The sequence below is a fragment of the Miscanthus floridulus genome, chromosome 2, assembly GCF_019320115.1.
Source record: "Miscanthus floridulus cultivar M001 chromosome 2, ASM1932011v1, whole genome shotgun sequence".
NCBI lineage: Eukaryota > Viridiplantae > Streptophyta > Magnoliopsida > Poales > Poaceae > Miscanthus > Miscanthus floridulus.
In genome coordinates, this window is record NC_089581.1 from 26,398,300 (window position 1) to 26,421,885 (window position 23,586).

At 46.4% G+C, this 23,586-nt stretch overlaps 2 protein-coding genes and 2 pseudogenes across 2 annotated transcripts; 1 reads left to right on the top strand and 3 right to left on the bottom strand.

The window, feature by feature from the left end:
* Positions 1 to 1,032: 1,032 nt before the first annotated feature.
* On the bottom strand, positions 1,033 to 5,374 carry LOC136536246 (uncharacterized). Its single transcript, XM_066528608.1, has 3 exons — positions 4,083 to 5,374; positions 1,621 to 2,137; positions 1,033 to 1,509 (listed from the first exon to the last, which is right to left on the bottom strand). The coding sequence occupies exons 1-3, from the start codon at positions 5,372 to 5,374 to the stop codon at positions 1,033 to 1,035; spliced, it is 2,286 nt and encodes a 761-aa protein (XP_066384705.1).
* A 1,857-nt stretch (positions 5,375 to 7,231) lies between these two features.
* LOC136536247 (uncharacterized) lies at positions 7,232 to 11,684 on the bottom strand (annotated as a pseudogene).
* Positions 11,685 to 12,463: 779 nt separating this feature from the next.
* LOC136538273 (guanine nucleotide-binding protein-like NSN1) lies at positions 12,464 to 17,962 on the bottom strand. Its single transcript, XM_066530254.1, has 8 exons — positions 17,559 to 17,962; positions 15,628 to 15,766; positions 15,370 to 15,543; positions 15,068 to 15,282; positions 14,348 to 14,612; positions 13,978 to 14,157; positions 13,695 to 13,906; positions 12,464 to 13,117 (listed from the first exon to the last, which is right to left on the bottom strand). Exons 1-8 carry the CDS (start codon positions 17,823 to 17,825, stop codon positions 12,767 to 12,769), a joined length of 1,803 nt encoding a protein of 600 aa, XP_066386351.1. The 5' UTR covers positions 17,826 to 17,962; the 3' UTR covers positions 12,464 to 12,766.
* Positions 17,963 to 19,600: 1,638 nt separating this feature from the next.
* On the top strand, positions 19,601 to 23,223 carry LOC136520449 (formin-like protein 3; annotated as a pseudogene).
* The last annotated feature ends 363 nt before the right edge of the window (positions 23,224 to 23,586 follow it).

The window sequence follows — 23,586 nt, forward strand, 5'->3', positions numbered from 1 at the left end:
TATTTCACTGACAGGAATTATATGGCGCCCAGGGTAACGTGAACCCTAGACATCCAGGTCATTACGCTGTAAAGTCTAGATTTGTTCTGACGGAGAGAAATTGAGGCCCCTATTCATCTGTTGACAGATTTTTTAGGGTGGGAATGCATACCTCCTCTGGGGTGTTGAGCTCACTCCTTTCAATGTCCGGTGATCTCCAATAACTCTGGCAGGTTATAGTTTCAGGTTGGGGTACGAGGTTTTGGTTTTGGGGATCTTGGTGGCCTCCATCTGTAGAGGTATGGCTGGGGGTGCGGGTAGGTCACCGGCACGGTGGGGGGAATTGCGAGACGGCGGTGGACAGTTGTTGGGTAGGCATGGAGGCAGGGGATTGTGCTCGCAGTGGTTAGTGCTTTCTGTGGTGGAGGGCAGTGGAGGAGGTGTGGGAGCAGGATTCATGGTGAGGTCGGGAGGCACTGTGCATGCGGCACATTGGGGGGGGAGGGGAGGGAGGTTTGGGTTGGGATCGAGACAATGATGGCTCTATTTCCCTTCGTCTATGATGAAGGCCACGGTGTCCAGGATGCACATCCTGGTGGACATAGAAACTGGGTTGTTTCAGTTATCACCTTAATCATAACTTTCTAAGTTACATAGCATTGTGGTTTTACCTGGCTATAGATTTTGGAACAAGTTCTATTGTAGATATAAATGCATATTGATCCAATAAATCTGCTTTCTTGTCAACTATATTTGTTTCTGTCTTTTGTTTCCTTTTTACATTTACAATGAAGGAAGAAAGTGAAAACGTAGTGGGAACGAGATGACCCGATCTTAGGTCTCTCGGTGCAAGTTAAATAGGATAGGGAACAGCCCCCTATGTGGCGTTACATCAGATTGGGTTTGTTACAATAAACAAGGAGATCATATATATCCTAATGCATGTACAAGAGAGAATATCTCAACTAACACGCCTGTCCAACATCTCTGGACCTTGCGTCATGTACAAGTATCAAGGATACTAATCCTATTGTCTAACATCCCCTCTCAATCTCAGCCACTAACAAGGTTGAGATTGGCACAAAATTGCTTCATCTTCCCAGCCATGACCGGCTTAGTGAAACCATCTGCTAACTGATCTCCAGAACTGATGAACCGAACATCCAAGAGTCTCTGAGCGACACGTTCTCTCACAAAGTGAAAGTCAATCTCAATGTGTTTTGTCCTGGCATGGAATACTGGATTTGCGGTGAGATATTTAGCCCCAAGATTATCACACCATAGTCTTGCGGACGGAGGATGAGAGATGCCAAGCTCATGTAGCAGTTTTTGCACCCACATTAACTTAGCCGTAGCATTTGCTAGCGCCTTGTACTCAGCTTTAGTGGACGATCGTGAGACCGTGGCCTGCTTCTTGGCACTCCATGAGATTAAATTTTTGCCCAAGAACACAGTGAAGCCACCTGTTGAACGCCTGTCATCTATACATCCTGCCCAGTCTACATCTGAGAAGGCACTGACCAGCATAGACTGTGAGTTGCAAATTTTAAGCCCAGTATTCCAAGATCCTTTTAAATACCGTAGGATTCTCTTGACCACACTCATGTGTACCGTAGTAGGAGCATGCAGGAACTGACAAACCTTGTTCACAGCAAAACATATATCCGGACGAGTCAATGTCAGGTATTGTAGTGCCCCTACTAGACTACGGTACTTGGAGGAATCATTAGGCCCTAGCTTATCTCCATCATTGACACTGAGCCGATCCAAAATAGATATAGGTGTACTAACAGGCTTACAGTTACTCATACCTGCCCTCAACAAAATATCCGAGGCATACTTTTGTTGTGACATAATTAAGCCGTCCTCCACCCACTTGACCTCAATACCAAGAAAGTAATGAAGATCACCAAGATCTTTGAGAGCAAAGTCCGCCTGCAAATCCTTCAATGGAGATGTTGTGGTTGTAGGAGATGAGCTAGCAACAATAATATCGTCAACATACACAAGAACAAATAGAGTATATCCACCCTTGTTATAATAGAACAAAGAAGTGTCTGCCTTTGAAGGAACAAAGCCAAGCTGAATAAGCTTGTTGCAAAGCGGAGCATACCAGGCATGCGGAGCTTGTTTCAGCCCATAGAGTGCTTTGTCTAACCTGCAGACATAGTTAGGATGAGCACTGTCAACATAACCCGGTGGTTGTTGCATATACACCTCTTCATCTAGTACTCCATGGAGAAAAGCATTCTGCACATCTAGTTGTCGTAATGACCATCCCCCTGGAGACTGCAATAGACAAGATAAGTCGTATAGTGGCCGCCTTAACCACTAGACTAAATGTGTCCTCATAATCAATGACATAGCGTTGCTTGAATCCCTTCGCCACAAGCCTTGCTTTATATCTATCAATAGATCCATCAGATTTGTGCTTAATTTTATAAACCCACTTACAACCGATCACATTCTTGTCTTTGGATGGAGGTGGTACTAGCCGCCATGTTTTGTTCCTTATCAAGGCTTGATACTCATTGTGCATCGCCTCCACCCACCGTGTGTCACATAGTGCATCGGCAACCGAGGTAGGTTCTCCTATAGAGGAACTAGCGAGGGTACACCAGCGAACAGTGCCATCAGTATATATTTTTGGTTTAGATATATCGTGTTGGAGTCAGGTTGTCGATCGTGAGGGTGCAGGTGATGCTGCAGGTGCACCATCCACAGAGGATCCGCTTGCAGGTGCAGCGTCTGGTGCGGGATCCAACTGTGACACGGTTGAGCTCGGAGCTGATGAAGATTCGCTTGGCATGGCCGCAGAAGATCTGTCGGAGCTGACGGAGATACGCAGTGGAGAGGATGTGGGCGACGCTGAACTCGAAGTGGATGCAGTGTCAGTCCGAGGATGATCTGCCGGAGGATCCACCTCAGAGTCAGCACCACGGTTGTCGTTTTCTTCCAGCATATGAGATGAGATTGTTGAGGGCGTTCCAGCACCGTTGTCCGCTTGACTTAGCCCTGATTTTCTTCCTGTGTTTGTTCCTTCACATGATGAGCTTGGCAAAGCATTAGTGGTTAACGGAGAAGAATATTGATCATGCAAAATCGCATCCCCAAAAGTGGCATTAGGACTATAAAGAGAGTTTGGCAACAAGGAAATTTCAGCCCATTGGCGAGTTCCAGCGTTTGGATGCATGGCCGCAAAAGGAAAAACATTCTCATCAAAGATTACATCTCTAGATATATAGACACGCCCTTCATTCGGTTCCAAACACTTGAAACCCTTATGTAAATTGCTGTAGCCTAGAAAAACACATCGCTTGGAACGAAACTGGAGTTTCTTACTATTGTAGGGATGCAAGTTTGGCCATACCGCATAGCCAAAAGTGCGTAAAAAGGAATAATCTGGTTGATGACCAAATAGGCGCTCAAATGGGGTTTGATCATTGATAACCTTAGAAGGAAGACGGTTAATTAGAAAAACTACTATGAGGCAAGCTTCATCCCAAAATTTTAAAGGGACTGAAGCATGGGCAAGAAGGGTAAGTGCCATCTCTACTATGTGGCGATGTTTCCTTTCTGTAGACCCATTTTGTTGATGTGCATGAGGACAAGAAACATGATGTTTTATGCCTATGCGTTTAAAGAAGGAGTTCAAAGATTGATACTCCCCACCCCAATCAGTTTGAACTACACGGATCTTGCGATTAAATTGCCTTTCAACAAGATTCTGAAAGTCATGAAAACACTGAAAAACTTCAGACTTTCTACGCAGAAGATAGATCCAAGTATATTTACTGTGATCATCAATAAAAGAAACATAGTACTCATGCTTCCCAACGGAGGTTGGAGCAGGCCCCCACACATCTGAAAAAATAAGGTCCATAGGACTCGATGATACACTTGTTGATTTAGGGTAAGGCAACTGATGACTTTTGCCTTGCTGACAGGCATCACAGACAATATCATTATTAGAATGAATAAAAGGCAACTAATGACGACTAAGGACTTGTTGCACTACACGACTAGATGGATGACCTAGTCTATGATGCCACAAGGAACTCGACGGCTTGGTGACTCCAAGCACTTGCTTATTGGTGGAAGACCTGAATGGATAAAGCCCCTTTTCACATATGCCTTTGTGGAGGATTTTCTTCGTCCCCTGCTCCTTGATCAAAAAATGATTTGGATGAAATTCAAGGAAAGCATTGTTATCACGTGCAAGACGATTAACAGAAATAAGATCTTTTGAAGTAGCAGGAACATGGAGAACATTGTTTAGACGGAGAACACTATTTGGGGAATGCAAAGTGCTATGACCAATATAATCAATCTCCGTACCTATGCCATTTGCCGCGTGGACTTGATCACCACCGTTGTATTTCTCACGCAACGTGAGCTTCTCAAGATCTCCAGTGATATGGTCCGTGGCTCTAGAGTCCACGTACCAATTTGTATCAACCCCGTATGAAGTTGTCGCTGAGGAAGCAGTCTTTTGCGGTGGCCCGGAGAAGTCGCGGTCGAATCTCTTATAGCAACGATACGCCATGTGTCCTTCCTTGCCACAAACTTGGCAGAACACACCTTGAAGGAAATTTCGGCCGCCACTGCTGCCACCGCCACGACCACCCTTCTGTCCTCGTCCAAAGCCTCCGCGGTTTCCACCTCCACGGCCGCGAGGATTGTTGGAATTTCCACCGCCACGACCTCCCTTCAAGGCAACGTTGGCAAAGGATTGGACGCCTCCACCGTGCAGCTCCTTTCGTTGCTCGAAGGAGGTGAGCTGGGCGTAGAGTTCCTGGACGGTGATTGGCTCAACTCTTGCTGACACCGATGTGACGACGGCGTCGAAGTCCTCACCGAGTCCCATGAGAATGTACGAGACCAGCTCTTCATCCTCCAGCTTCCGACCTGCCGAGGCCATATCATCGGCAAGTCCCTTCATCTTGACGAAGTAATCCGCGACGGACGACGTCCCCTTGGTCGCGGTTGCAAGCGCCATGCGCGTGGACATCACGCGTGCACGAGATTGCGACGCCTGAAGCGCCTGGATTTCAGCCCACAATTCGGCTGCGGTTGTGCACGTCGACACTTGAGCAAAGATCTCCTTGGAGAGAGATCCAAACAGGTAGCTCAGAACCTGTTGGTCTTTTGCCTCCCACTTCTCATACTCCGGATTTGGGACCGGCTCCACCTTCTTGTCATCGCTCGTCCCGTCTTCGAGAAACGGAGACGGAGGTTTCGCCGAGGGTTTGATGTACCCAGCGAGTTGAGCTCCCTTCAATGTGGACGACACCTGGGCGTACCACATGCCATAGTTGCCACGGGTGAGCTTCTCTGTCACGGGAGGGAGAAAGCCAAAGGAGAAAGTTGCTGCGGCGGCGGTAGAGTGCGCCATGGATTTGTTTCCATGAGGAGAGTGGCTCTGAATACCATGAAAACGTAGTGGGAACGAGATGACGCGATCTTGGGCCTCTCGGTGCATGTTAAATAGTATAGGGAACAGCCCCCTATGTGGCGTTACATTAGATTGGGTTTGTTACAATAAACAAGGAGATCATATCTATCCTAATGCATGTACAAGAGAGAATATCTCAACTAACACGCCTGTCCAACATCTCTAGACCTTGCGTCATGTACAAGTATCAAGGATACTAATCCTATTGTCTAACAGAAAGCACATACACATACTGCACTGGCGCACTTGCATGGCACATGAGTGTGCCACCTATCTGATTCACACCACTAGAAAGCCATATACCTCTGGTAAATGGGGAATGTACTCACGCATGTGTACACAGATATGGTGTCTAGATTTCAATCCAGGGTGGAGTCATAAAACTCTATCCCACCAAGAGGTGGGTACTCAAATTTGTTGTTTGTTAGCTGAATGGTTTTGCATCTTGCCTATGTGCAGAACTTGGCTATACCAAAGGAAATACGGATTGCACGTCAACTAGCTGAGCAGAAACTCGCTGATTCTAGGCAACACAGTGCTATCTTGGCAGAAATTAGATATTTGATTGGTGCATATAAAAGAAACAAAGGTCAGGAAATCCCTCAACGCCCTCAACATGGGATTCACAGCATCAGCCAACGAAACGTAAAAAGAGGAACAAGAAGCGCAAGAAAGAGGAGCAGCAGGCACAGAATGAAAACAAGTTAATCCAAGGAAAGCAACATCAGCTGCATCAACAAGAAAATAAGGCGCAAGTGACAGAGCAGCAGCAGCAGCATATGCAACCGCCAAGGCCAGCTACTCTTAGGCCTCGTTCGTTTCTCGTCGTTCCTGCCAGGAATGATTCCCGGGAAGCTTGGCCTATACAAATTGTATAAGCGTTCCGGCCAGGAACGATTCCACGAAGTCATTCCCTGCGTACCGAACGTGGCCTTAAGCTTCCGACACCTGCTGTTCCTCTGGTTACGAATGTTGCTCAGATCCAAAACTTTGGGCGTCCACCTTACGCTGCTATGCCTGGAGTTCACAATTACCCTGCCCAGCCAGGTTGGCCTGTAGGCCAAGGAATGCCATTTGTACCGCAATTCAGATCACCTCAGTATATGGGTCTGCCATTTAATCCCTTCGCCCTTCATCCTCCGTCCTATCCCAGATAGTGTAGAAGTTCTGGCGTTCTGCATCGATCGCTGAGTGAAACTATGGTGAAGCATAGAAGTTGTATGAAACAGCCGTGTATTGGTTCGTTCTGTAAGTGGTTTTGTGTTCATTTGTTTTATGTGATGACAGTTCTTTCGCGACATGGTTTTATGGACAGTTGCCATTCACTTGCATCGATTTGTTGATTTACTTTATAGGGCAGCTTTTATAGTCTGGTCACGTACACATGTTCAGCGAAGTGCTGCAATGCTTGCAATCTGAAACACATGCACTGTAACAGGAATTAGCGTACTTTTCAGTTACATAAACATTCACAAGTACCTGCACGATGAACATAAATCACCGAAAGGGCAAAAGCATAACGAGATACCTGCACGAGATGAACGTGCATGAATCCTTTAATTTCACAACGAATGCAGGAAGACTGCTTTTCTATAGACATTTATTCTATGCCAGAAAGATCAGTCGTGCTTCTTCAGGTATTGTGACAAGCAACATTTTACGGTCAATTCAAGAATCACATATGAATGACTACTAGACAAACTTGAAGAGTCATATCTGACGTACAAAGTCGATGGCTGTGATTCAGGTTTCAGTAACACAAGCCACCGAGGTAGCTAAACCGTGCATAGCATATACACAAGTCACTGTGGGGACTCAAGCTTTTTTATGGAAAGCTAAGCAAAACCAGTCAGCACCGAACAACTCTCTCTTCTGTTTTCGACCATCAGTTTACTACTATACAACAGTAACTTCACCGAGTACTACTCTGACACCAATGGCGGAACACTGGCACGTGATGCTGAGAATGATCATCAGATGGACGGGACAAAAAATATCGAGGTATGGTAGTGGTACAGGCTGCGAACGGAGATCTTCGAATTCCTGAAAATGGTTGCTCATGCTGGTTGTTAATTCCTGGCCTGACATATGGAAATGGTAGCCTTGGGCGTTTATTCTGTTGCTGCAGTTTCTGCCTGCGCTGTTTCCTCTTGCGATTCTTTTTGTTTTGTCCTCTCCTTTTCCGGTTTTGCCACATTTCCTGCTCCTGCGGGTCTTGTTGATTCTGAATGTGCCGATGCTGCGTCTCTTGTGGCTTCTGCTGCTGGTGCTGTTTCTCTCCTGGTTTTGGCTGCAGCCCATGATGTGGCTGTCGCTGCTTCTTCTGCTGTTCCACCAGTCGCATTTGTGGCCACCGCTGATACTACAACAACAACAACAACAAAGCCTTTAAGTCCCAAACAAGTTAGGATAGACTAGGGTTGAAACCCAGCAGAAGCAATCAAGGTTCAGGCACGTGAATAGCTATCTTCCAAGCACTCCTATCTAAGGCTAAGTCTTTAGGTATATTCCATCATTTCAAGTCTCCTTTTATTGCCTCTACCCAAGTCAACTTCGGTCTTTCTCTGCCTCTCTTCACGTTACTATCCTGGCTTAGGATTCCACTACGCACCGGTGTCTCTGGAGGTCTCCGTTGGACATGTCCAAACCATCTCAACCGGTGTTGCACAAGCTTTTCTTCAATTGGTGCTACCCCTAATCTATCACGTATATCATCGTTCCGAACTCGATCCCTTCTTGTATGACCGCAAATCCAACGCAACATACGCATTTCCGCGACACTTATCCGTTGAACATGTCGTCTTTTCGTAGACCAACATTCTGCACCATACAACATAACAGGTCTAATTGTCATCCTATAAAACTTGTCTTTTAGCTTCTATAGTACCCTTTTGTCACATAGGACACCAGATGCTTGTCGCCACTTCATCCACCCTGCTTTGATTCTATGGCTAACATCTTTATCAATATCCCCGTCTCTCTATAGCATTGATCCTAAATATCGAAAGGTATCCTTCCTAGGCACTACTTGACCTTCCAAACTAATATCTTCCTCCTCCCGAGTAGTAATACCGAAGTCATATCTCATATACTCAGTTTTAGTTCTACTGAGTCTAAAACTTTTAGACTCCAAAGTCTCCCGCCATAACTCCTGCTGATACTCCTCTTGAAAATTCTGCTGCTGGTGCGAACTTGAAATGGAGGCTGAAACACCTGCTAGACTTTGCTGCTTGTTTGCATACTTGTTAACAACTGGGTAATTTCTGCCTTGATGCTATTACGCTGAACAGAATCAATATCACACCCATCAACTGCGCTCCATGAAAATATTAGAGCATCAACCTTCTTTGCCATCGCTTGATTCTGCTCAACGGATGATTCACATGCTTTAAAACAGTTGAAAGCATTATATGTCTATATCAGTGTTGAAAGTATGATATCAATATGTCATTATGTGGACACAACAATTTATCCAGGAAGATGTTCCATTTTTTTTTTACATAAAGCAAGCAATACAACTTTCAAAGCAAGAGGGATAGGATTGCAATATTACTACTACGTACTATAGTTTCACTACATTATAAGAAGAAAGGGCGATATCTGACCCAAACAGGACCCAAACCTAGATCAGTGACGGTGCACATCCAAACCTAATTTAGTTCCTCAACTGTACTGCTTTAAGATTTGTGAAAAACTTGCTCCAGAAAAGCAAGAGAGCACGCTGTATTTTATTTTCCAAATCCAGGACTTCTCAAAGCTAAAAAAAACTACAGGTGTGATAAATGGACAATTTCATTTAAGTTGGATTAGCATAACAAGGCATCCTTTCCAAGAAACAGAACATACCAGAGACTCCAATGTATAGCTTTCCTTGCTTAGTATGTCTTCAGCAGTCTTCTTGGCATTCTCAACATAATCATTCATGATGGTAAGTGGAGGATATTTGTCAGTCAAACTGAAAGTATGTGCCAATCTTATAGCATCGAGTGGCTGCCCATTTTCAATGAAATGGTTGATGAATCTGCAGAAGAATGAGCCAAACATTAGCAACACAGTTGGTAAAGCAATGGGATAGTGATATCCTTCCAGTTCCACGAGCTACGAGTGTATTAGAAAATCTGATAGTGAGGTCTGCAGTGTAAAACTACGAATAGTTCAAAAGATGCTCCACAACATGCAATAACTGCAAACACAACAATGGAAGAAAAATCAGCAACTCATCATATTTTTTGTTCCTAAACTAATGTAGAAGGTAGATTCAATTTGCAACCTCCAAAGTAGTAGACTGACATAAATCATCTAGGTGATGCTATGACTGAACAATATGACACATATCTAGTAATAAATAAGACCAGATACTTAAGTGATTAAAATGTCAATTTGACCGCTGCACCAATAAATGTGAATGCCTCACTAAAAAGGAAGAAAAGTACATAGATCGAAATATTCTGCAATTTGCTTCTCAGTGCCACTGCAATCCAGTTCTAACTTCTAGCAAGTAGAGATTGGCACCACACTAATGTTTAAGCTGTTATATATTGATCCCGGTAATTACCTAGTCTGGCTTCTGTTATCTCCTCTCTTGTTTGTATTCAAGATCTCTGGATATGTATAAAGGGGTACAATACCTACAGGTGGTCTCCAAAATCCTCAATTCTCATGGACAGAGAGCCATAGATGCATAGTAAGATAGAGGACAGAAAAGGATGGATGCTAAGGTTCGTGCTTTACTTTTAAGTGTGGTTAGCTGGGAGACAGTGATTGAGAGCACTGGTTGGCATCCACCTGAAGTGAAGCCTATGCGATTCAGAGCATTCTGATTTCTGAATCACATGTAAACTACCAGTGTACAAACTACTACAACGTACAGGTGAACGAACGTTCATCTACGCACACTGCGCCTTAGATATGAGACAAGTAAATTCATCATTAAGAGTCGAAGTCGAGGAAGATGTACCATTCATCTTTCCGATGAGGCCAAGACGCTTGCAGAGCTCAACGCAGTTGTCCTTCACCTGGGGCGCGATATTGTCGAAGAGACGGATGATCTCATCAGCATCGAACTCCGGGGCAATGCTGTAGGAAGCAATGAAGGTGAGAAGGCCCCATCCGGCCATCCCGACGATGTCCCTGCCACCCGCACCCGCAGGCCCCGCGACCACCATCTCCTTCCAGTGCCCCGCCAGGCGCTTTGCCTGCGCCAGCGCGTCCGGCGACGGCGCGGCGAGGCGGGGCGCGCATTCGATCAGCGCGACGCAGTTTGCCCACCACTCGCTCGTGTCGCACCCCGATGGCGCTGAGGCCAAGTCCAAGAAGCCGCCGACGGCGCGGACGAGGAGGGCGTGGGGGTCCGGGGCGCCGAGCAGCGCCGGGAGGAACGCGCGGAGGGAGCTCCTGCCGCTGAGGCGCAGCACGTCCACCAGCGCAGAGGGGTCCATGTTCGCGCACGCCGCGGCGACGGCTCGCGTCAGAGCCGACGTCTCTCCACCGCCTGCGGCGTGCGGATGCTGCAGCCACTCCCCTTCCTCCGCCTCGTCCTCGCGGCATTCTCTGTCTGCGTTCGCGTTCACGGCCTCCTCCTCCTCCTCCATCATCTCGATGTCGTCATCGTGTTGGTGGGGAGACGCCACAATTGCCCCCATGGCATCCTCCTCCTTCTCGTCGTCTAGTTGCTCTGGAGCCGCCTCGATTGGCACGGTCTCCACCCCGAGAATGCTCCCCGCTTCGTCAGCTTCTCGGTCGGGACGCGCACTGGATGCCTCCCGGACCTTCCCATCCTCCTCCACGCGTTCCTGGTGCGACGACGCGTTCCCGCCTTCCTCCCTTTCCTCCGCATTGCTGATACCTTGTCCCTCCTCCGACGCGCCGCGCCCGACGCGGCGTTCCCGGTCCTGCCCCTCCTTGTCCAGGTGGTGGACGTGGTGAGCAGCGGTGGTTGGACCCCTAGCGTCAGCGGCTGCGGCTGCGGCCACGGCTACGGCTACGGCTGCTGCACCGGCGATGGCGTCGGCGTGGCTGGAGTGGAGGTGGCGGAAGCTGGCGGCGACAGAGGCGAGGTGCGCGTCGAGGTCCTCCCAGCGGAAGGGTAGGGGGACCGGGGAGCAGGCGACGAGGCGGTCGAATGCCTCCCGGAGGCGGCGCTTCTTGTCCGCGAGCGCGGCGACGGCCGTCTCGAGCTCGGTTGGGTGGGAACTGGAAGCGGCGGGAGTGAGTTGGGCGTTGGTTGCGGCGCTGCAGAGCCGGACTGCATCTCAGTTCGCGAGACCACCTCCACTTGCACGACGGCTACAAATACAAATACAAATACAAATGTTCCAGTTCGGAATTGGGCGTTTTCGTGCCGCCGACACGGCTGAAAGTGTAACAGAGTTGCACTGCATCATTCGGTTCTCAATTTAAAGGGAACATATCCCTGGCTCCAACTAATACCTATGATTAAGGGCATGTTTAGAACTAATCTACTCCATCGTGGAGTAGCTTTACAAAAACTTGTTTCTAAAGCATCTCTTTAGATGCTCTTACGACTCCTTTTTTTTCCCTGAGTAGAGTTTATAAAGATGCATCTGTTTAGGTGAAAAACATGAAACGGAGCTAGAAAACGTGGAGCACGGCAATCCTGAACTGCTTATCAGTCATGGTATAGTGTTTTTCTCTCACAACAAAACAGCATCAGCCGATTTATTAGCCACAGAAAACCATCAGCCGAACAGGCGAACAATTTGCGCACCAAACTATGCCTGTTCACTTTCTCAATAAATTATGTCTCTGCTCTCTTGCATCGGGTTGTTCTATGCCACTTTCTTCACTTACTGAAGTTTGGCAAAAGTATGGATTGAATTTGCCACTTTCTTCACTTACCTAATGTTCAACATACTGCTATATTGGTTTAAATGATACCACACCTAAATTTCTGAAGTGGATAAATTTTGATATGTTCATGTTTGGTAACCTTTCTCGATAACGCATCATGATAAATAAATGTAACTGAGGATAGCGCATCATGGTCAATCACTGTATTTTTCTCTCATAACAAAACAGCTCCAGCCGACTTATCAGCTAAAATTTATAATATTTTTCTCATATAACAAAACAGCTTCAGCCGGCTTTAATACCAGTCGAACAGGCCCAATGAATGCAACTTAAGAGCAGGTAAAAGTAGGTACTGCTGGGACAGGTATAACGCAAGCCTTCTCATTGTATCATCTTTCATTAAACAAGCAAACTAGCACAAAACTTTTGCCTTCTCATGGTGGGTTAATTTTGCAACCCCACTGGGACATTTCATTTCTGGCACTCGACATGATAATATCACTGATAACATCTACTGTGCCATCAACTAGGAGCCAAAATGTTTCTCGAATCATCGACACCAGTCATCGGTTCATTATCCTTGGCTACATCCCCGCCTTCATCATCCGTGTCATCAGCAGGCGACGCGTCCTCCATCTGATAATCCACCTTGAAATCATAGTCCGCATCCATGTCGTTCAGCACGCTGAACTTGTTTGCCTTGCGCCGTTTCTTCTCTGCTTTCCTCTTGCGAGGGTCGAGTATGCCCTCAGCGGTGTACAACTTGTCGTTCTGTGTGCTAGCACTGGCTGCCTTGCTTCCTTCGCGATCATTCAAGTCAGACATTTGCTCCTCCCAGCTTTCCTGGACAGGCTCACTTGGTTTCTTGCCAATCTGGTTAGTGCAAAACAAGAGTCAAATAACAAGGCCAAGCACAATGTTCCTAGTGCACTCATGTTTTGCTTGCAGCAAAGCATATTGGTATGGAATTCTTACGTATGAATTATGTCGTTCAAATAGAACCTAAGGTTGAGTTCTACAAGAGTGTTCACCAGACCAGAGACAGAGAGCAAGCACTACCCTTTTATCATGATGCCATTATGCTGTTTACAAAGGATTATACATAGATTATCTTAAAAACCAATCTAAAAAAAAACCAATCTAAAAACCAATCTAAAAAAAAAACATTTACTTTCAATAAATTCTGTTGGTCAATAAATTCGAATGAAACCTCCTAACATAAGTGTATAGAGCTGAGACCGAATCAGTGACCATGCAAAACCAATCTAAAAAAAACATTTACTTTCAATAAATGCAATGCATCTGGCCATCACAAGGAACAAAACAGATAACTAACAGGTACCAAGATGGCACATAATCTACAGCAGTTACCATATTAAATCCACTTAATTCACGGAAAATATTAAGTCCACTTAATTCACGGAAAACCAGCTAGCTTTAAGATTATTACCTCTAGCATCTCTTCATCAATCCCTGGTGGAGCATTAGGAGGAATCTCAATATGATGAAACTCCTCAATGGACTTCAAACCACCAATATATGAAGACTCAGCTTTGTAAATTTCATCAATATTAAATTCTTTCCCATCTTCTGTTATAATCACTGCATCTGAGTCCTCCCCAGCATCTCTTTTAGGTGGCAGTGTAAAATATGGTATTTTACCTAAAAACGAGAGGATCAGGTCACTATTCACAAGAATTCACAAAGTTAATGACAAAAATTATCAGACATACCTTCATTCCAGTCATGAAGCACAATTCTCGCAGCAGCTTCAACATCCACTACACCACCCTTTTTCAATTTCCCCCGTATAGTTGCTACTTTCTGAAGGAAGTCATCAACTGAACTGAAGCTTGGAACCTTGTACAGAGACAGCAACTTCTCATGTGGGCAAATACTTAGGATCTCCTTAACTAGAAACATAAAAAACAGAGAGAAGCATAGAACATGTCAAGTATTGCACTTCTGGTCACATTATATACTAGCTTATTGTCAAATGGTATAGTATCTAAAGAATAAAACAATAAGAAGGCTATAACTAGAATAAATAAAAAACTTCAACGGACTAACAGAAATGACACAGAAACATGCAAACTAGTTTACCAGGAGTGACTGAATCTTCCATTTTCTCAACTCTTTTGCAGTTTCGAAGGGCTACAGACACACCGCTGTTGGAAGATTTGAGCATAACAACACCGGGACAATCCAACAACTTCACCTTCTTGTCTAATTGAACTTCTTGCATTGATCTAGTAACCCCTGGAGTGGAACCGACATTAACCACTCGGGACCTCTTCAGGCTGTTGATCAGACTGCTCTTGCCAACATTAGGAAGTCCAACAATACCCACCGTAATTGCCAGTTTGAGCTGCAAGTCGCAATAACAAAACTCAACAAAGGAAGGAAAAAAAATACCTCCAAGAGAAATAAAAAATGGAATACTGAAGCATAAGGTAATAACTGAAGACAGAAAATAGGGCTACATGTAAAACTGTCATGATAAGATAAGGCACACAAGTAAAACAACTATTTGCATGAAGTCATTATGTTATGATACAAAGTGTAGGAAGCTGCTCTCCCTTCAAAATCAAAAGGATTCTATTAATAATGTTCAATAAAAGGTAATATGCACATAAGCAAGGAAAAGGAAGTGAAGGTTCAATTATTATATATAGTCAAATAATGAAGCACACAGGATGCTGTAGAACAAGGATAAAACATTCTCATTTAGAATGTCCCAAAATAATCAACTTGAGAGACTGATGAGAGATTACCAAAGCTATATATGCATAAACATTATATGAAAACGATAGGACCATTTACCTCATGGCTTCTGGAATAATTCTTGAGCAATCTGATTAGATTCTCAGCACCAAGACAATCACTGCTTTGTGGGATGTTGCTTGTTTTATCTAGTTTTGAAGATTTCCATCCCAGCTTGGTCCTCTGCTCTTGGGTATTGCACTTAAATGCAACTGTTGGCATTTCTTCTCTTAGATATGTAAGCCACTTCTCTACCGCCTCCTTGGGAACAAGATCTAGAATTCAACAATCAGAAGTTGAGATGTAGGATGGCATAACCACCATAGAGTAAACTTTAAACATAACAAAAGACTGCATAATACCTATCTTGTTGAGAAGTAGTACAATCCGTTTACTTGGATCAGCCTTCCTAACCATCTTTTCCATGTCAATGCAACGGGTGCCCAGCGGATCCCTTGCATCAAGAACCTCAAGAATCACATCAGAAGCTTCGATTACTTTAACAAGCTCCTTGTAGAAAGACCTCTCAGAATGATCTGGGACACATTTAACATCTTTGGTCAATATTGTAACTGCATGCAGTAGAGAAATTAAACCACAAGTGAGAATGAGAAACTTACCATTGCTCTTTGCCACTGCTAAAGGGGCATTATCCTTTGCTGCATCCTTTGCTGCAAACTCACTGCCCTGCGCGGAAGCTGCAGATGCCAAATTAGCAATGTCCTCATCCTCAAGCAATCCTAGCTTCCTCTTCCGAGCCTGAAAAAGGTGTTGTCTCATTGTTTAACCATCACAACGAAAATGATATAGATGTATCTATAAAACTAGACAAAGAACATAAATAGATCTTAAGGAACACATACTTCATCTGCCGAACCTAACAAAGGGTGACAATATTTAATCACTGATTGGTCAAGTCTATGTGAAAGTTCATGATCCTAACAGAGTGATCCTAAAATGTGAAGTGTAAAGACCCAAATAAAGGACGAGCATTCAGTTTGTCTGAGATCAATGACCATAATTTCACATGAGAACACAATTATACATACAGCAATATTAGTTGTAACAAGCCTTAGGTTGTAATAAGGGACAATGAAGGATGGGACAAAAACTATCATGGCAGATACTAACGACAGCAGGCCATCAACCAAATGGTAACTACTAACTAGGCTTGCAAATGGTTTGGGCCACGCCACCAACCCGCTGGGCTGGCACGCACAGCTAACATGCTGAAGCCTGAAAGCTAACCCACTTAGATGGAGCAGGCTGATACAGGTGACCCGCATAGTCTAGCGGCGCCACACATCCTGCATCTCCCAATCCGCCGCCGCCCTCCCGCTCCAAGTCCGCGTCCAAGCAGAATTGGCAACTCTAGTGTCAGTCTCCTAGCTCCACCGCTGCCGGCTCTTCTGCCTTCAGCCTCATTCTCTCTGTTGTGACTTGTGAGCCTCCCTGAGCCAAAGTTGCTGAAGAGCTCCTTCTCCGCTTCCTTTCCCGATCCACCAGCAAGCTCAATCATGTCCACTCAAGTGGCGATTAGCCCTCAATTATTAGCAATAAGTAACAGTTTGAGCAAATAAACAGAATCTTGAAGCTAATGGTACTCACTAAGAATGCAGATCTTGTCAACTTAATTGACTAGACTGAGTGCTCGTGTGTCTACTTATCTGTTTAATTATGTGTTTGTTTATATTTAACAACTACACCATTAGAGTAGAGGAAGCAAGATTAGGCACATGTCTTACTCCATTGGCAGCCACTGAAGCAAAGAGCCTTTTTTCATCTCATCATCCCCATTGGCACATCCAAATCAAATCCATTTAACTATTAGCATTGTAGCATGGCTTACTCCATTCGAGAGAACCCAGCATGGACTCTGCTCTACATGGCTGACCGGGCTCAATCCAAATACAGGTATGTTCTGCTTCAATTAGCTTACAATTAGTATCCCCTCTTCTGCTTAAGTTTCAGTTAGAGCATGGCTTTCATGACAACTAAACTAGTTCTTCCTTCACTGCATGGCTTTCATTCAGGAATTCACACTGACCATGACTAGATTGTGTCAAGGCAGATGATCAACATTGACCAATTTATTAGAGTGAGGGTGTTAGTTCGTTCAATAATAACCTAGAGCATAACTTTTTTTTCAATATGCACCAAACCTGTAATTTGTCATGAATGTGGAATGTGTTTATACTACTGAAACACAAGTACACAACTAGTTTATTTTCCACTGAAATATAGTGAATACTTTGTCATTCCGGAATTTCTGAATTTATTTTAACATTTATGCTCTAACTTTGAACTCTGAACATCACACTGCACGCCGCCCCATTTGCATTCTTAATGGTAACTATGAACACTACCAATATAGAGAAGCATCTAAGAAAGATATTTTCACAACGTAAATGAAGGGACAGGAAGGTGGATTAGGCTTGCAATTAAACAGAATGAAGGTGGGATTCAGCTGTAAGACTGAAATACTATTTGCTCCGAACACAGACTTGCAGGGCATAGCACCAACGATAGCAGCAGGGCAGACATGACGTACCCTCTCCTTGCGCGCCTCCTTCTTGAGCTCGAGCTCCTGGAGCGCCTGCGCGCGCCGGGCCTCGAGCGCCTTGAGCTCCTGCTCCTTGAAGGGCCACTCGTTGGGGATCCCGGGGTCCTTCTCGACCTTCTTCCGCTGGCTTGCCCTGCCCTCCTTCTTGGCCTCCTTGCGCTTCTTGCGGTGGTGCTCCTTCACCTTGCGCAGCACCTTGTGCTTCTGCTTCAGCGTGACGCGCTTGCTCTTGCTCTTCTTGCTTCTCTTCACCATCTCGCCGACGCTTGTCGAGGCGGAGGAAGGAAGGAGCCGGCGGCCCTGAGGTGGAGAGGAGAATCGGTCGGGGCTCGGGAGGGGCGACTTCGGCCGCAGTGGCTTGGCGGCGTCAAGGAGAGAGAGAGGGAGTTAGGGTTTTAGAAGGGCGTCGATACTGGATGGGCCTGAAAAGGGCTCCCCTGCTAAAATAAGGCCATGGAGCGAAGCGGGCCTATGGATGGTCGAGATTAGGTGCGCACTACTCCGCCTGCCTAATACTGGTTAAAGCGTGTAACTATACGGCCCATGTGAACCTTTCTTATGGACCGAATGTACTGCAACTTACTGGACCTTCTGAGCCATAACGTTGCAGTCCATGCCCATGCCAATCTTTTTTTTTGTCAAACCTTGCCAATGCCAATCGCCAGACCTAAATATTTGAAGTCTGAGCGCGAAATTCATAAAAAAAATCCTATTTACCTCCCTCAATTATCATGGTCATCCAATTTTTCTCCCTGAATGAACTACAAACTAGTTTTTTTTAACATCCCTCAACTTTCAAAATCGTGTATTTATGCACATTGGGTGGTTTTGATGGTGGTTTTGCTGATGCATCGCCACGTTATAGGTAGGTAAATTGGATTAAGCTGAAAGTTCATGGTGGTAAATTGGTTTAAAAAACAATTTTTCAAAAAAAATCCAAACATTTTACATGAAAAAATAATACAATTAAAAATCCTAAAATCCAATTTAATCTTAGAAAACCCCAAAAAGTCAAGATTTTGATAACCATATATGGATATCACTATTGGAGTTCCTCATTAGGGTTAGGGACTTAGGGTAAGGGGAGGCGCTGAAGCTCCACCTCAGCTTACAGCGGCTCCAGTGTTTGAGAACCGAACCATGGTCTGAGCTGGATGTTCGTACAAAGCGCATTGTAGGCATCGAACCGAATGAGGTGAGAGGAAAGACGACACTTGTTTCATTCTCGAACCGTGGGCAGTAGAAAATCAAAGATTGAAATACAAAATGGGTCCTTAAACTTTTTCCACATTCTTATCTAAGTCCACTCTCGAAGTGATCAACTAGCTTCTTCAATTTCTAAGTGATTCATTTGGAATGTGAATTCAAGTCCATGGTTTGACCTAAGTTAGGACTGGAGCTGCCCTAAGTAGAGATGGAGACTGGTCATGGACTATGGTATAGGCAGGAGATACAAAGCAACCTCCCGTTCCATGGACGCATACGAAAGATCAGATCCTAGTCCGACCAGCTTCATTTTTCACCGCTGCAAGTGGGAGGTGAATGAAGCGTCCCTTTTATCTTTTTCTGCTTTCATGCAATTCTCGAAAAGATAATTACGTGTGTGCCAAAGGACGACAGATATTTCAGAACTTCATCGTCACTGCATTTTCACAGGAGGCCAGAAATAGGAGTAAGGCCAGTCTCAATGGGGATGTCATGGGAGTGTCATGCACATTAATTAGGGTGACACATCAGCGTGGGAACACTTTTTGCATGAAATGGTGAGGAGAGAGAACAAGTTCGTTTCATGGCCACGACACTCGCCAGCTCTGTTTCCAAGCTCTCGGTAACCCCACGACACCCGCATTGAGAGGGGAGAGTTTCATCCCACCGATCCCGTGCTCCAGGCGCGAAGATCCAATCCTTCCCGCCCTATTCCCCACCGCGCGCGCGATTCCTCCCGCCTCGCGCGCAATTTCTTCTTCCTCCTTCCCCGCACGCGCCTTCTTCTCCTTCCCCATCCCACCCTAGCCGCTAGATTCAGCGCCATGGATGTTGGCCGTAGCTTCAGGCGGCAAGACAAAGGAGGGAAAGGGCGTGGAGGCAGGCGCCTTGGAATGAAGACGACGTTCTCTCCTACGCCGCCAGCCCCTCCGGCTTCTTCTCCGCCGGCCCCTGCTTTGCCGTCTTCATCCCCACCGCAAGTAGCAGGAGTGCTGCCGGCCGCTACGCCACCACCATCCGCCCCAGCGCCACCAGGTCCGCCAGCACCGTCCGCCCTAGAGCCGCCACTAGGTCGAGTGCCGACATCTGCCCCTGCTGCGCCTTCTTCCTTCCCTGGTGTGCCTTCTTCCAAGCTGTGGCCACCGCAAGGAGCAGGATGGGGAGCCATGCCCCCAAAATTTCCATCTCAACATGGAAACCAGCAAGCCCCAAATCCACGGTAATCAGTTGATTTCGATGTGTAGAGATGTATAGATTTATGCCTGCAATTAGTATTTTTTGTTTTGATGAATATGCCTGCAATTAGTTGATTTTAGTGTGTAGAGATGTATAGATTGATGCCTACAATTAGTATTTTTTGTTTGGGGAAATTGGCTGGCGGACACCCACAGTGGTGGTCGTTTGCTGGTGGACACCCAAAGTGGAGCTATATGCTAGAAGACACTCTGGTTTGTTGTAATTATGCCAGAGGACACCGCGGGCCGGTTTCCCCCGGTTGAGGAGAGAGAAATTTTTAGTTTGGACATTCGGTGCCCCTGAGCCACGTTTGGGTCTGGTTGGACCAGCTAATAACCGACCCGAGCCTGGTCTAGTTAACCGCATGTGCCCTTCTCTCCCTCAGTCCCTTTGCCAGGCGGGCCCCTCACCCTTTCCTCGCTGATGGGTGGAGCCCACCCATCATCCCCCACCTCCGGCTCTTCCTTCTCCTTCGCTCCTCTCCGCCCTGACCGGGCGACCGAGCAAGCCGCGGACTGAGCCCCATCTGTGCTCCTCCTGCGTCCACCGCAGCCGCACGGACTAGGCCCCCGCTTCATCCTTGCCGAATCCCCACCGCGAATCGCTCTCCCACACGCGCACGGAGTCACGGCCGCCATGACCGGCATGCTCGAGCTCTCCATGACCCAGCCCCTCTCCACTCCCTCTCTGCCCTATAAAAGCAGGGAATCAGCACTGCAACTGCACGCCACACCCGCCCCTACCCTCTCCAAGCTCTCTCCCTCACTCTAGCGCCTCTAATGGCCGCCGCCGCCTCCATGGCTGATCCTGGCCCGAGCTTCCGATCTCCTCACTCCGGCTATCTACACTGCTCCTTTTGGGCTCTACAAGCTCGCAAGAGCATGACGAACCCGCCCACAACTCCTACTCGTCGATCCATGCCCATAGCACCGCCCCTCCGACCTCGGCGAGGTGCGCTGCTGCCCCTTACCAGTGTCCACCACCTCTAGTCCACCAACGCCGATGAAAACTCCACCATCATGATCGCAACGGCATCCTCGTAGACCCTCGCCCACCTTGGCATCTCGCCGGAGGCCGTCGGCCACCGGAGAGCCATTTTCGGTAAGCGCCGCGGCCGCCGCCGGCTCTGCTCCTTCCCAGCGGAAACGAAGGGCAGGCAGCAAACCTCCGCCCACCATGTCAAGATCAGTGGTCCAGATCTTCGGCGAGCTCGCCGTGGACGCTATGGAGGAAGCGGGGAACCATATGTATAGGAAGGTGGATGAGGCCGAGCATCGTCGCAACTCGTTCCTTCTCCGTCGCTCTCCTGCCTTCCTCTGCTCCGCACGGGGACGAGGAGACCGAAGCCGATCTGCCGCTCACCGCAGGAGCACAGACGCCACCCGCGCCGCGGCAGCCCGAGCCTGCACCGGAGCTGCCCTCCCCATAGTCGGCGCGTCCCTCCCTCTTTGTTCCACCTCCCTCTCCTCCCTCGCTATCTTCCTTCGCTCTCTCTCTCTCCTCCGTCGCCGTCCCCTGTGCCCTCCGCCGACCGGTCTCTCTTCTTTCTCTCTCTCCCTTCCTCTCCTTTCTGACCTCACGGCTTGGCAGCGGATGAGGACGACCAGCGCAAGGCAGCGCTCGGCCACATCACTCGACCCAATAGGGGCAGGCCACGCCTGGCCGCGGGGCCCGCCTATCATAGGCTCCACTCCCTGTCCCTCCTCTTCTGTAGACAAGGTTTACAAAGACCACTGATACTGAAGGGGCAAGTCAATAGATCGGTGTATAGGTCCACGAGCTCATAGTGCCCCAGTCAGCCCTGACCCGGTGACCCGTGGACGCTCAGGGGCACCGGATGTCCAAACTGAAAATTTCTCTCTCCTCAACCGGGGGAAACCAGCCCGCGGTGTCCTCTGGCATAATTACAATAAACCAGAGTGTCTTCTAGCATACAACTCCACTTTGGGTGTTCGCCAGCAAACGACCACCACTGTGGGTGTCCGCTAGCCAATTTCCCCTTTTTGTTTTGATGAATATGCCTGCAATTAGTTGATTTCAGTGTGTAGAGATGTATAGATTGATGCCTACAATTAGTATTTCTGGTTTTTTAATTGTGTGAAAACTTCAGGGTCTATCCACCTGGTGGTTTTGTAAATTTCCTTCAACAACCACACTATCCGCCGCACCCACACATGCCAGGAGAAAAATTTCATTTTGTTGGTCAGACTATGAACGTGAACCCAATATCTCCACCACCACCACCAAGTGCCTATGGAATAGTAACACCCCAAGCTGTGAAACAAGGCACTTCAACAAATGAGACGGTGAATATTGACATTGAGGAAGGAGAGAATAGTGAGGCAAATAGGGCAGTAAAGAAAAGATATTGGACTCATGACGAAGAAACGAGGCTGGTAACTTATCAATTTTTTATTTTCCTTTTTGTAGGCCAGTGTTTGGTACAATACTTGATTTGTTCATATTTTTTATTTTGTATTTTGTAGGCCAGTGCTTGGTTGAATGTTTCAAAAGACCCAGTTAGGGGTAATGACAAGAAATTTGATACATTTTGGAAGGAAATCACTGAGGAGTTTAACAGGAAAGGGAATGGGAAGCGTAGAAGGGAAATAAACCAATTGAAGGTTCATTGGTCACGCCTGAAGTCATCGATCACTGATTTCAATGACGCTTGGACTAAGGTAACTCAAATGCATACAAGCGAATACTCCGACGACATGCTAGAGGAAGAGGCATAGAAGATATATGAAAGCAGGTTTGGAAAGCGTTTTTCGTTGTGCATTAGTGGAAGATATTAAAAGAGGAGCCCAAATGGTGTGCACAGTTTGAGGAAAAAGAGAAAGACAAGGCTGAGATAGTTGATGTTCTAGAAGAACAGTCACGTCCCATTGGTAGAGAAGCAGCAAAGGCTGAGCGTAGTGGAAAGCGCAAGAAGGATAATGTTATGAAAGGAATTGTCATCCTTGGGAACAATATTGAGAAAATTATCAAGGTGCAGCAAGATCGGAAGGTGGAGTGCGTAAAGGTTACGGAAGCACAAATTCAGATATCAAACGCAAATTTGAAGGCATCAAAGGAGCAAAAGGAAGCAAGGATGTTTGAGGTCTACAATTCCTTGCTCAATCAAGATACAAGTCACATGTCTGAAGATCAAAAGGCTAACCGAGAGAAGGCATTACGTAAGCTTGAGGAAAAGTTATTTGCTGACTAAGGTTAGTTCTCAGTCTTAATGCTGCACTATATATTTGTGTGAATGTAGCACTATATATGTGTGAATGCAGCACTTTATTTTAAGACTTAATGATGCACTATATAGCCAGTGAATGTAGCACTATATATGTGTGAATGCAGCACTTTATTTTATGACTTAATGTTGCACTATATATTTTATGACTTAATGCTGCACTATATATGTGTGAATGCAACCCTTTATATGTGTACTCCCGCAGCCCTATATATGTGTGAATGCTGCACTTGATTGGCAGTTTCACATCTAGTGCACGCATGGCAGTGTTCACATGTACATTAGGTGTGAAAACTGCTGCATATGAACCTATATATACACACCTCAGCC